The sequence below is a fragment of the Salmo trutta genome, chromosome 5, assembly GCF_901001165.1.
Source record: "Salmo trutta chromosome 5, fSalTru1.1, whole genome shotgun sequence".
Classification (NCBI taxonomy): domain Eukaryota; kingdom Metazoa; phylum Chordata; class Actinopteri; order Salmoniformes; family Salmonidae; genus Salmo; species Salmo trutta.
Window position 1 is genome coordinate 38,503,162 of NC_042961.1, and position 14,374 is coordinate 38,517,535.

Genomic DNA, 14,374 nt, shown 5'->3' on the forward strand with positions numbered 1-14,374 from the left:
AAAAAGAAAAAAATGGTCTTATACATAATAAGGTTGTGTGAATTTACAAGTAAATCCACACTTATTTTCATGCAGTCATGTTTTGTTTATACAGTGTGTGTATGAGGTATGGATTAAATGCAGATTGGTGCTAGGAAAGGCTGTAGTGTACATTAATTCATCACAAATACACAGTTATTAATGTTATTAATGCATTAGACTGCACCAAAGGTTTACGAAAATGTGCACTTAGGATAAGTTATTCTTTCAACATGCTCTTAGTGTTAGAGAGGAAGAGAGAGACAGAGTGATTGAGGGGGGGGAAAAGCCGGAGAAAGAGAAAGCAAAACTGAGACACACAACAACAAACCATTCCCCCTTGCTAATTCTCTCTGTATACAGTATTGGGATGTCTTTCTGGCTCTGATTCTCTCTGTATATAGTGTCTAATCTGTCTCTCTAGAGTCTCTCTAGTTTTACTCCTAGCTTGTTAGCACAACAATTTGCATACCCTGCAGACATAGGTCTGCCTCTCAATCCCACAGTGATTCCTTTCCAATGCATAACCCTATTTATGTAAGTAACCCTGTTGATTCTGGGAGCCATATCCACAGGAGGTTAAGTTGAGTTAGAAGTTAGCTATCCGTACCCCTATCCTCTAATTTTAAAGTCCTTCCTTAAAGTAAACAGTAGCCTGTGGTTCTGGTGGCGTGTTTGAAGACAGACCCACGCAGAAACATCTTGGCAATGACATGCGGTCTAGATGTTGACTTGACAGGTCCTTAAATCAGGTCGCGGTTCAGTCACAGTTGGAGATTATCCTATCTCTCATGACATGTATGTAATGACAGCATTACATCCTCCTAGACAGAAGCCTTACTAATATGAAGGGTCTTTTTTCTGCCTCTTTCCAAGATGGCCATTCTAGGAAAGTCTGTAGAACTCTGTAGTTTATGAATGACAGCTTCCACCCTCATCATGGGCACAGACTACACCTCCTACTCAGATGCATGCATCAATCTGGACCTACCATCACTTCACACTCGCAGGGAAGTCTCTCAAGATCCTTCGCAAAAGATCACTTCTAAAAAATCCGATCTCTGGCTACTAGCATATGCTCCCTCCTCGACGATCGTCTGTGAGCATACACCAGACCCGCTCCTCAACTAAACTGGAACTGATCCACTGCAGGACTGAGCGTTTCCACTGCAGTGCCACCCCAGCCATGGTTCGCCTACTGAACAGCTCACGATGATCATGATTTTTTGCCTATATCTGTTTATTGTATTTTAGTTTGCATTGACATTATATTGAAAAGTAAGTCGTATACACAATTCAGCATATTGCTGCCATTTTGTACAACGTTCTGCTGAAAAAACAGTAAAAAAACAAACATTATCTCTCTCTAGTTAGGAGGAGTACTACCAATAGGAAAGCTCATATGAATGCCTCTTCCAAGATGGCCGCCTGTTGAAAATAACCCATAGACTTCCATAGAGTTGTTGTAATTGTGTTGATGTTTTTTCTCCTTAGGTTCAGTATCGATGAGGGAAGGACCTGGACCATCCACAACTTCACCAGCACCTCGGTTTTCGTTGATGGACTTCTGAGCGAACCGGGAGATGAGACACTGGTCATGACGTAAGTGTACCGTGGAATCTTCCAGAATCCTCAATGAAGCTGTACATTTTGGGAAGGGAATGATGAGCTTTGTAGTATGGTAATAGGCCCTATTTCAAGGGAACCTCTTCTCCAACGCTCTGCCATTGGTTCAATAGAACTCTCTCAACTTGTAACAAGTCATTGATTGGTTTCTTAACACTATTAATTCAACACTAAGGGGTCTGATTGGCTTGAGCCTATTATTCAGATGAGATGGCCAAGCAATGATTCACCCAGGAGAGTGAGAATTGATCCTGCAGTCTCAGTGACACCTCATGCTGCTTACCTCACAGTTCTACCCTGCTCTCCTGGCTCCTCTGCTCTCCAATAAGGGGCTTAGTAAGGAATATGGAGCAGCTGCCTCTTCAGCAGGGTTTTCTCATCTCCCCAATGCACTCTCCATTAGTTAAGGACACGGCCATTTCCCCTGTGATTTTCTGCTGCACTTCCTCTTAAGGGATTGATTAGCCTAGTGTTTTCTTCTGTACTTCTCACCTTTCATGTTGCTCTCTACCTCGCTCTCTCGCTCTCTCTCTACCTCTCTCTCTCTTTCCCTAAACCCCTATCTCTCCCTCTCTCTCTCTACCTCTCTCTCTCTCTCTCTCTCTCTCCCTTCCACTCTCTCTCCATTTCTCTCCCTCTCTCCCTTAATCTAATCATCTTCAGTGAATTAGATGGAGTAATTGTAGAGGCACATCAAGTCAAAGTTTTGGCCCCAGTGGGGCGATAAGACCCGGGTTTCATTTGAGCAGAAATGCGGGTAGTGGATGGGGGTGTCGTGAGAGGACAGAATCATGAGCTAACAGGACAACAATTTTCTCCTGCGCCGAGTTGCGGCCATGGGTCTGATTCGGGTCGTCACGGAAGACCGACACACGCAGACACACACATGCACACACACGGACACACACCCCACACACATAGGCACACACACGCCATCTGCCTCCTGTGAGATACGGCGAGGAGTGAGACAGGTAGAGGACAACTGATGGCCAACCACGATTGCCCTGGTGTATTTTCCAGCCCTGACTTCGATTTTTTTGATGGTGGAGGACTCTCGTCTCGTCTTTGAACAGTGACTTACTGTAGCACCAAGGACAGGCTGGAAGGGGGAGAGGCCTTTCCACATACTAATGACAAGAGCCTTGGGAGGTTAAAACTGTGACTGGACACATTATTTTAAAGGACTTGCAACATATGTGATTCACATGTTTTGAGAGAGAGGGAGAGAAAGAGGGAGAGGGGTGGATAAAGGGAGAGAGATAGAAAGAAAGAAAGAAAGAATGAAAGAAAGAAAGAAAGAGAAAGAAAGAAAGAGAAAGAAAGAGAAAGAAAGAGAAAGAAAGAGAAAGAAAATATCAAGTTAGAGTAATAAGGAGCAGGACGAGACATATCAAATCAAATCGAGCTTTATTTATTCAGTGCATTTTAGACATGGAATGCAATGCAATTTGCTTTACAGGGGGAAAAAAACGAATGAAAATCAATGAAAATAAAAACTGAAATATTTACTACACAACAAAAGATTTAAAAAAACAAAAGAATGACACACTGAACAACTAAAAAAGCAGCCTAAGGAAAAGCAAAGCTAAAAATATGGGTTTTAAGGTCTATTTTAAATATGTCCACAGTTTCGGCCCCCCTCAGGTTCTCCGGCAGGCTATTCCAGGGGCTGGGTGCATAATAACTAAAGGCTTGGTTCTAGGTTTTGGGATAGCTAAAAAGCCAGTGCCAGTACCAGAGGACCTGAGGGACCTACTGGGTACATAACTTAAAAGCAGATCTGACATGTATTGTAGTGCAAAATCGTGGATTGATTTAAAAACCAATGGAATAATCTAAAACTCACAGGCAGCCAGTGCAGAGACCTTTAAACTGGTGTAATGTGTGCTCTTCATCTGGTCTTGGTCAGTACCCAAGCTGCAGCATTCTGTGTGTTTTGCAAGTGAACAATAGGTTTCTTGGGTAGACCAGACAGGAGAGCATTACAGTAGTCAAGCCTGCTTGTAATAAAATCATGGATGAGTCTCTCTGTATCAGCCTGAGAGAGAAACGTCAGCATCTTGGCAATGTTCCTCAGCTGGTACAAAGCTATTTTGGTCACATTCCTAATGTGCGATACGAAATTTTGTTCAGAATCTAAAGTAACACCTAGGTTTTTTACTTGGTGTTTTGTCTTTATTGCCCTTGACTTAAAATGTGCGGCTAGATTCTCTCTCTGTGCTTTGGTTCCAACAATAAGTACCTCGTTCTTGATTTAGCTGGAGGAAGTTCCAACTATTTAAATCACTAATACAGTCTAATAATTTATCCATAGAGCTAAAATCCTCTGGTGACACAGAAATGTAAAGTTGTGTATTGTCTGCGTAGCAGTGAAAATCAATGCTGTACTATCTGATAACGCTGCCAAGGGGTAAAATACAGTATATAAACTGAACAGTACCAGACCCAAAATCGAACCCTGTGGAGTGCCACATAACATATGTATTTTCCCTGAGTTATGTTCACCAAGGGTGATAAAAATTCTTCACCGGTTAAATAGGTCCAAAACCAATTTAGAACTGGACCGGAGAGGCCAACCCACCTCTTCAGTCTTTCCAGAAGGACATCATGGTCAACAGTGTTGATAGCAGCATTTAAATCTATGTTTGGCATCTGTGTTGCCTCTAAGATAATTTACCACTTTAACTAAGGCTGTCTCTGTGCTGTGTGCTATGGTGGGCACGAAAACCAGATTGGATTTTTTTTTTTTAAATACAGTTGGCACTTCAAAAATAATTTAGCTTTTTGAACACCAATTTCTCCAGAATTGTTCTGAAGAATGGAAGGTTGGAGATTGGCTGAAAATTGCTAAGATCTGAGGAATCTAGATGACTTTTCTTCAAAAGGGGTTTCACCATAGCAGTTTTTAGTGCAATGGGAAAAGTGAGTGATTAAGAATAGCTTGTAATTCTTCAGATATGCAATTAAAAACTGTTTTGAAGAAGCATGTCTGTGTCAACCAAGGAAAATAAATCCATAGTGCTTTTGCGTGGTAGGCTAGAGCACATATCATCAAACTTCTCATCAGGTCTTGCTTGACTGATACCCAGCCTAATGTTTGCTATCTAGTCTCTGAAATATGTCGCAAACTCATCACATTTAGATGTGGAGGAAAGTTCACATAGGTTTGCGGGGGCCATCAATGGTTGAGAAGAGCACTCTCAAATGATTCTGATGAATAGTGATCAAGATCAAATGAGCTCGTCTGGCATTTCTAATTGCCTTGTTATATATGCCAAGTTGCTCTCTCAGAATATCATAATGGACCTGCAACTTTGACTTCCTCCACTTCCACTCTGCCATTCTGCAATTTCTCTTTAATTGATTTGTTTCCTCACTCATCCAACGGGCTCTCTGTTTGGATGTGGCCTTTTTCAACCTTACTAGAGCTATGGCATCAATGGTTGCCATTCATTTGCTATTAAAGTTATAAACTAAATCATCACACGAGGTAGGCAGAATAGGTGATGGAGTATTGTTCATACACTCAATACAATCTGTAGCAACTTCAGAGGTAAAATAGCATTTCTTAATCATGTGTTCATGGGCAACAAGGTAGTAAAAAATCCCCAGTGGTGATCAGATAAAGCAACATCAACAATAGAGGATATGTCAATAGAAAGCCCCTTGATAATAACCAGGTCCAGAGTATGAATGCTGTTATGGGTGGGCCCAGTAACATGTTGGATAAAGTCCATAGAGCTCAAAAGATTCATAAATTCAATGGCCTTGGAGTCAGTCTCTTTGTCAACATGAATATTAAAATCACACAACACAATGATTTTATCATAGTTCTCAAGGACAATATCAAATGTATTTATATAGCCCTTCTTAGATCAGCTGATATCTCAGGGTGCTGTACAGAAACCCAGCCTAAAACCCCAAACAGCAAGCAATGCAGGTGTAGAAGCATGGTGGCTAGGAAAAACTCCCTAGAATGGCCAAAACCTAGGAAGAAACCTAGAGAGGAACCAGGCTATGAGGGGTGGCCAGTCCTCTTCTGGCTGTGCTGGGTGGAGATTATAACAGAACATGGCCAAGATGTTCACATGTTCATAAATGATCAGCAGGGTCAAATAATAATAATCACAGTAGTTGTCGAGGGTGCAACAGGTCAGCACCTCTACCGCTCCTGCTGTCTCTAGAGAGTTTAAAACAGCAGGTCTGGGACAGGTAGCACGTCCGGTGAACAGGCAAGGGTTCCATAGCCGCAGGCAGAACAGTTGAAACTGGAGCAGCAGCACGGCCAGGTGGACTGGGGACAGCAAGGAGTCATCATGCCAGGTAGTCCTGAGGCATGGTCCTAGGGCTCAGGTCCTCCGAGAGGGAGAAAGAAAGAAAGAGAGAATTAGAGAGAGCATTCTTAAATTCACACAGGACACCGGATAAGACAGGAGAAATACTCCAGATATAACAGACTGACCCTAGCCCACATAAACTACACATAAACTACTGCAGCATAAATACTGGAGGCTGAGACAGGAGGGGTCAGGAGACACTGTGGCCGCATCCGATGATACCACCGGACAGGGCCAAACAGGCAGGATATAACCCCACCCACTTTGCCAAAGCACAGCCCCCACACCACTAGAGGGATATCTTCAACCACTAGAGGGATATTTTCAACCACCAACTTACCATCCTGAGACAAGGCGGAGTATAGCCCACAAAGATCTCCGCCACAGCACAACCCAAGGGGGGGATGCCAACCCAGACAGGAAGACCACGTCAGTGACTCAACCCACTCAAGTGACGCACCCCTCCTAGGGACAGCATGGAAGAGCACCAGTAAGAAAGTGACTCAGCCCCTGTAATAGGGTTAGAGGCAGAGAATCCCAGTGGAGAGATGGGAACCGGCCAGGCAGAGACAGCAAGGGCGATTCGTTGCTCCAGAGCCTTTCCGTTCACCTTCACACTCCTTGGCCAGACTACACTCAATCATAGGACCTACTGAAGAGATGAGTCTTCAATAAAGACTTAAAGGTTGAGACCGAGTCTGCGTCTCTCAAATGGGTAGGCAGACCATTCCATAAAAATGAACTCTATAGGAGAAAGCCCTGCCCTAGACAATAGTTCAGATGATACAGTAAAGAAAGTGGGGCAGTGCTTCGGTGGCCTATACAGGGTTATGGCCAGCACTGGTGGGTAACATTTAAACAATATAGCATGATGCTCAAAAGACCCAAAGTCGCCAAACAAAATGTCCTTACATCTGAAAGCTTTTCTGATAGAGGATGACAACTTGTAATCTGGGAGGAGGCTTCAATAAAAGTGGCAGTACAGTCTGATGACAGCCATGTTTCAGTGAGAAACATGCAATCAACTTTGAGCTCAGTAACGAGGTCATTCACGAGAAAGGTTTTACTTGTGATTGCTCTCACATTTAAAAGCGCCATATTCAATAGAAATACAATCATGGATAAAGAGAGATTGGGAGTGAGAGAGGGGGATAAAACAACAGCATCTGTGATCAAGATATGAGTTCACAGTTGCAACCTATTAGAATGGGGTGAATAGTTGCATACGTAACGGAACAGATGTCAGGGCTGCTGACATGTTTTCCCATCAATCTGTTCCCAAAAGAGCATGCTCTCACAGACGATCTATGAAAAATAAGTGCTCAAAATGCTACATTTTAATACATAAGTAAAAAAATGTTACTTCCTCATTTTTTCATAATGATATAATGCCATCTAGTGGACATATACAATAACGCATATCATACAATGCTCTTATGAATGCTTTTGAGCCTCTTTAAAGAGACCATTTAGGACAATCTTTTGTGCAGAGCAGTCAATGGCTTTTTAGGCCATCTTAATAAAAGGGACATCTGGGTCTTTGATGTACAAAGTATGGACTATAGAAAGGTCCAGGAGCACTCAAGTGGATCCCTGCTCATTAGGGAAGTGTTGATAAGTAGAGAGCACAGACATGTCACGACGCTACTGTCAGACTGCTCTGTTCCCAAAAGAGGGGATTGGTTCAACCATGTCACATGACCAGGGACCAGAGGATATGGTTCAGGAGTCGCACCTCATGGAATAGGAGTTGGAGCTCTGTGGCTGCGTTTAGACATGCATCCATATTCTGCATATTTTTTTACTAATTTGTCTTTTGACCAATCAGATCAGTTCTGAAAACAATCTGATGTGAAAATGTCTGATGTGATTGGTCGAAGTCCTTAAATGAGTGGAAAAAATATTAGAATTGGGTTGCCTGTCTAAACGCAGCCGCCTATGTGGTTAAATGTGGAAATGGTTGGCTGTACGGGTGGGTGGAAGGGTGGGCAGACGGATGAGTGCAGAACAGACAGGGCAGACAGTCAGACCGAAAGAGGGTGGTGCAGACGGCCCAGCGAATCACTGGGATTGAGTTCCTAGCCATCCAGGACGTACATGTCAGGAGTGTCTGAGAAAAATGGTCAAAGACTCCAACCACCCGAGACATTTAGAACCGCTGCTCTCTATGCTCCCATCCGGCAGACGGTACCGGTGCATCAAGGCTCAGACCAACAGACTCCTGAACAGCTTCAATCCCCTGGCCATAAGACTGTTAAATGGCTAACAACTACTTCTCCCCTCACACCTACGCTGCTGCTAAAATGATTATTGATTTGATTAATTACTACCACTACGCTGCTGTTCATTGATTATTGATTGCCATTACAATTAGTACCTATCTATTTTATCCTGCTACTAGTCACTAATTCTCCTCTTTACATGTATACAGTATATTATCACTAGTATATAACGATAAGTATTTATATGTTCCTGCTTCCACTCATTTACCAGCCCTGTTAACATGTAAACTCAGCAAAAAAAGAAACAGCCCTTTTTCAGGACACTGTCTTTCAAAGATAATTCGTAAAAATTCAAATAACTTCACAGATCTTCATTGTAAAGGGTTTAAACACTGTTTCCCATGCTTGTTCAATGACCCATAAACAATGAATGAACATGCACCTGTGGAACGGTCATTAAGACACTAACAGCTTACAGACGGTAGGCAATTAAGGTCACAGTTATGAAAATTTAGGACACAAAGAGGCCTTTCTACTGACTTTGGAAAAACACCAAAAGAAAGATGCCCAGGGTCCCTGCTCATCTGCGTGAACGTGCCTTAGGCATGCTGCAAGGAGGCATCAGGACTGCAGACGCCTAAGCTCGTGACATGTCTGTGAGACGCCTAAGACAGCGCTACAGGGAGACAGGACGGGACAGCTGATCTTCCTCGCAGTGGCAAACCACGTGTAACAACACCTGCACAGGATCGGTACATCTGAACATCACACCTGCGGGACAGGTACAGGATGACAACAACAACTGCCCGAGTTACACCAGGAACACACAATCCCTCCATCAGTGCTCAGACTGTCCACAATAGGCTGAGAGACGCTGGACTGAGGGCTTGTAGGCCTGTTGTAAGGCACGTCTCTTCTTATTGGTGCCCTTTAGTAGTGGTTTCTTTGTGTAACGATGTACTCTGAGAGTCAGGAAGCAAGTTCAGTGAGTGAGTACATTTAATAAATAAATGAACAAAACAAGAAACACAAACAGCGCACCGACATGAAACAGCAACAATGACGACTTGGGAAGAAACCAAAGGGAGTGACACATAAAGGGCAGGTAATCAAGGAGGTGATGGTATGCTCCCTAACGAGCAGCCTGTTGACCTAGAGGCCAAAGAGGGAGCACACGTGATACTTTGCAGCAATTGAAGGCCTGATTCACATAGTCTCCTCTGAACAGTTGATGTTGAGATGCGTCTGTTACTTGAACTCTGTGAAGCATTTATTTGGGCTGCAATTTCTGAGGCTGGTAACTCTAATGAACTTGTCCTCTGCAGCAGAGGTAACTCTGGGTCTTCCATTCCTGTGGCGGTCCTCATGAGAGCCAGTTTCATCATAGCGCTTGATGGTTTTTGCAACTGCACTTGAAAAAACTTTAAAAGTTCTTGAAATGTTCCGTATTGACTGACCTTTATGTCTTAAAGTAATGATGGACTGTTGTTTCTCTTTGCTTATTATTGTGCAAAGCTGTCATCAAGGCAAAGGGTGGCTATTTGAAGAATCTCAAATATGACATATATTTAGATTTGTTTAACACTTTTTTGGTTACTACAGGATTCCATATGTGTTATTTCATAGTTCTGATGTCTTCACTATTATTCTACAATGTAGAAAATAGTAAAAATAAAGAAAAACCCTTGAATGAGTAGGTGTTCTAAAACTTTTCACCGGTAGTGTATATATATTTATTTATATATCATTATTATTATTTTTTTTTGTTATACTATTTTGATATTGATTACTGCACTTCACTGTGCATGTGACAGTATAAATGTATCTCTCTTCCCCTTATATCTCTCTGCAGGGTGTTTGGTCACATCAGTTACCGGTCAGACTGGGAGCTTGTCAAGGTGGACTTCAGACAGTCATTCCCCAGACAGTGTACCGAGGCCGACTACGACTCCTGGAAACTCACTGACCTGAAGGTACCCAACACACACACATTCCCATGTCTTTGTAAATATCTTGCGTTTATCCTACACTTTTACAATCAGCTAATGTATACTTTCGGCCTGCATCAGGGAGAGAAGTGCATCATGGGTCAGGAGAGGAGTTTCAGGAAGAGGAAGGACACCGCATTCTGCATCAAGGGGAAGAGCTACACCTCCGCCCTCACTACCAAGACCTGCCAGTGCTCCGAGAAAGACTTCAACTGGTGAGACACCACAGCAAAACCAGAACACTCTAATGCAATAGTGTATACTTCAGATAAAGACTTGATAAATCAATTATAAGGGTCACTGTCAGGGTTAGGGTTTGATTCCTTTTGTATTCAGGAGATGAATTGAAAATCCAATACAAGCATTTTCAATGAGGATCCTCTTTAATTTACAACACTGTTCTTGAATAAGATGATAAGAATGACACTGACCCTAAGCTTGATTGATTCACAACAAACAGAATCCATCAATGCTGTTTGTAGACTCTAGACGATTGATATTGATCCTATTATGTGAAGCCTGTTGGCGTCTTTGTTGTTGGTGTCTATCGATCATTGAGGTCATGAACTGTATTTGCTCTTTGACGTTGCCCTTTGTCTGCACACTAGATGGAACTTACCCTTAGGCACTGATATGTTTTCCCCTCTTCCAATCCTAACCTTAACCATTAGTGGGAGAAACACAAAAAATGATCGTAGATCAGTGCCTAGGGGGTAACGTTCTCCTCTTCCTCTGTGTGTTTAGTGACTATGGGTTTGAGCGTGCCCAGAGCCTGAAGACCGAGGGAGATAGATGCTTTGCTGACTTCTGGCACGACCCAGACTCGCCACCTGACGACTGCCATCTGGGACACGACTTCGAGTCCAGCACAGGGTGATGGATAATAGAATGCACAAACACACATATACACACAAACACGCACATGCTGCCTCTCACCACTCTTCCTCTCCCTACCTCATCTCGTAAAAAATTCATCATTATTATTTTAGTACTCCAGTCTCTCTGCCTTACGTAAACTACACCTGACCCATCACAAGTCCCCCTGTTTTCTGACATTGGTACGGTCCTGTGCTGTGTTGCAGGTACAGGAAGGTTGTGTCCAACATGTGTGAGGGGGGAGTGAACAAGCAGCAGAGCGCCAAGCAGCACACCTGTCCTCTGCTGCCTCCCAGAGGCCTCCAGCTGGGTATAAAGGGGCAGATGCTGGCTGTGGCGCCTGGTGATGACATCACCTTCATCGTCCACCAGGAACAGGTACGGATTACTTAAATCAAAATTTTGAGCAGTGTAGGGAGTCTCAAAAAACCATGTGTTTTTGTGTCTTTGTCTGTGTGATTGTGATAATAGCTAGCTAAGAAATAACCCCTGTTTTCCGAATGCAAGTTAAATGTGTAATGTGATAGGTATTACTATTTTTTTTTACCTCTTAGGGCTAGGCCCCTTTTTTCTCCACTTCCTGTCTGAATGACGTGCCCAAAGTAAACTGCCTGTAGCTCAGTCCCTGAAGCCAGGATATGCATATAATTGGTACCATTGGAAAGAAAACACGTTCAAGTTTGTAGAAATGTTAAAATAATGTAGGATAATTTAACACAATAGATATGGTAGGAGAAAATCCAAAGAAAAACCAACTGACATTTTTTTTGGAGAGAGACCATCCTCTTAGAAATGCAAGAGTAAGGTCATATTGAAAATTAGCTCCCTGGATGCAATTCCTATGGCTTCCACAGGGTGTCATCAGTCTATGTTCAACGTTTCAGGCTTGTAACTTCAAAAAAGAATACGAAATATCAGTTTTAGCAGAAGGACACAGTCTTGGAAATTCGTGTTTGCGTGCGCTATGAAGACATTACACACCTGCTAAAATCGGTTTCCTATTGAACATACTTCTTTCCGTAAGAAATATTATAGTTTGATTACATTTTAGGGTATCTAAGGAGTAAATAGAAACGTATTTTGGCTTGTTGAAACAAAGTTTAGGTGTAGATTTTCGGATTCCTTTCTCTGCATGTTGAATGAGTGGATTACTCAAATCGATGGCGCCAACAAAACAGACTTTTAGGGATATAAAGAAGGATTTCATCTAACAAAACAATACTACATGTTATAGCTGGGACCGTTTGGATGACAAATCAGAGGAAGATTTTCAAAAAGTAAGTGAATATTTAATCGTTATTTGTGAATGTATGAAACCTGTGCCGGTGGAAAAATATTTTGATGTGGGGTGCCGTCCTCAAACAATCGCATGGCATGTTTTCTCTGTAATAGCTACTGTAAATCGGACAATGCAATTAGATTAACGAGAATTTAAGCTTTCAGCCGATATAAGACACTTATATGTACATAAATGTTTATTCAGTTGTCTTCCTCAAATTAAGCGGATGATAAAGCAATCTTTTTGCGAGAGGGAGGGAATCTGATTTCATTGGTCCTCAACTCGCAGCTCAGACACTTAATTCAGGTTAACTCTGAGTTGGCCTGCACTGGAGCAGGTTAAATCTGAAGTGTTCGTTCCCATAGAAATTTACCTGGCTAAAAGGTGAGGCACTCTCATGGTACTGGTTATCACAACTTGAACTCAGAGTTGACCAAAGTTACTTCGCTATTGCCTCAAACTACATTCGTAGTATATAGGGCTGTGGTTTTTGGTTTTTCCTTTCAATTAAGGCCTCGACAACCAGGTGAAGGGAGTTCCTTACTAATCAGTGACCTTAATTCATCAATCAAGTCCAGCAAAAATATGCAGAGACTCGGCCCTCTGTGGAATGAGTTTGACGTGAAAAATGGAGCATTCGTTTATCCCATTTATCAGCCCAATTCACTGATGTTCTCCTCCTGTACCTCCTCCCTCACCCAGGGTGACACCAGCAACACTAAGTACCAGGTGGACCTGGGTGACGGGGTGAGGGCCATCTACCAGAACCTGACGGTGACAGACGAGCCCATCCAGCACCGCTACGAACAGCTGGGGGTCTACCGTGTCACCGTCAAGGCCGAGAACATGGCCGGACACGACCAGGCCACCATGTACATCCAGGTTACAGCCCCTCTACAGGAAGTTCACCTGGAAGTAGTTCCCATTGCCGGGGTTAACCAGGAAGTCAACCTGACAGCTGTGGTGCTTCCTTCAGAGGCCAACCTGACTGTCTTCTACTGGTGGATAGGAGACAACCTACAGGTAATGTATACTGACCAGAGGAGGCTGGTGGGATGAGCTTAAGGAGGATGGGCTCATTGTAATGGCTGGAATGGAATAAATGGAAAGGAGTCAAATACATCAAACATATAGAAACCACATGTTTGACTCCGTTCCATCAATCCAACCCAGCCATTACAGTGAGCCCTTCCTCCTATAGCTCCTCCCACCAGCTTCCTCTGACACTGACACACGCACAAACACACAGGCACAACCTACCATTAATTCATACTGACACACACACAACCCACAGGTAATACACTTCAAATGCAGATTTATGGAAACTAATGTTCAAAGGGTGATCTGAGCCATTTGCAACCACTGTCTTTTTGTGATGCTAACAGTGCTAAAGCTAATGTTGAGTGTTTATAAACGATTTGGTGAATTGATGAATTAAAACATTCATTGTGTGTCTCTATGCAGCCCAAGCTGTCCCTGGAGAATAGTCTGATAACGCGGTTCCCTGAGGAAGGAGAGGTGTCTGTCACTGTCCAGGCCTCTAATGGACGCTCCATGGTGCAGGACACCAAGACAGTCCGCATCTACGGTAAGAGAGAGGGGACATTGCAGTCCTGATTAATATTTGTGTGCTGTACATCAACTATTTATGATGTTATCGTATGAGGCAATAGTTTTATTATAGATGATATAGCTCTAGTTGTTTGGTTGTGTCTCTGGTGTTTTCCATGACCTCATGTGTTGCTGTTGTGTAACTGTGTCCCTGGTGTTTTCCATGACCTCATGTGTTGCTGTTGTGTAACTGTGTCCCTGGTGTTTTCCATGACCTCATGTGTTGCTGTTGTGTAACTGTGTCCCTGGTGTTTTCCATGACCTCATGTGTTGCTGTTGTGTAACTGTGTCCCTGGTGTTATCCATGACCTCATGTGTTGCTGTTGTGTAACTTTGTCACTGATAATGATGTCATCTTAACAAATCTAGATGAGTTTAATTTATTCATGAGAGAGTGCTAACTGAGCAGAACTGTAC

General features: G+C 42.9%; 1 protein-coding gene across 5 annotated transcripts in view; it reads left to right on the plus strand.

Annotated features, from left to right (window-relative positions):
• The window catches only part of LOC115194114 (VPS10 domain-containing receptor SorCS2), a 342,482-nt gene that overhangs the window by 316,879 nt on the left and 11,229 nt on the right, over positions 1–14,374 (plus strand). For all 5 annotated transcript variants that reach the window (XM_029753498.1, XM_029753499.1, XM_029753501.1 and 2 more), the window contains exons 14-20: positions 1,513–1,620; positions 10,056–10,176; positions 10,273–10,406; positions 10,936–11,064; positions 11,274–11,445; positions 13,049–13,369; positions 13,811–13,934. In XM_029753498.1, the coding sequence (XP_029609358.1) occupies positions 1,513–1,620; positions 10,056–10,176; positions 10,273–10,406; positions 10,936–11,064; positions 11,274–11,445; positions 13,049–13,369; positions 13,811–13,934 (1,109 nt within the window). The remainder of the gene's footprint in view (positions 1–1,512; positions 1,621–10,055; positions 10,177–10,272; positions 10,407–10,935; positions 11,065–11,273; positions 11,446–13,048; positions 13,370–13,810; positions 13,935–14,374) is intronic.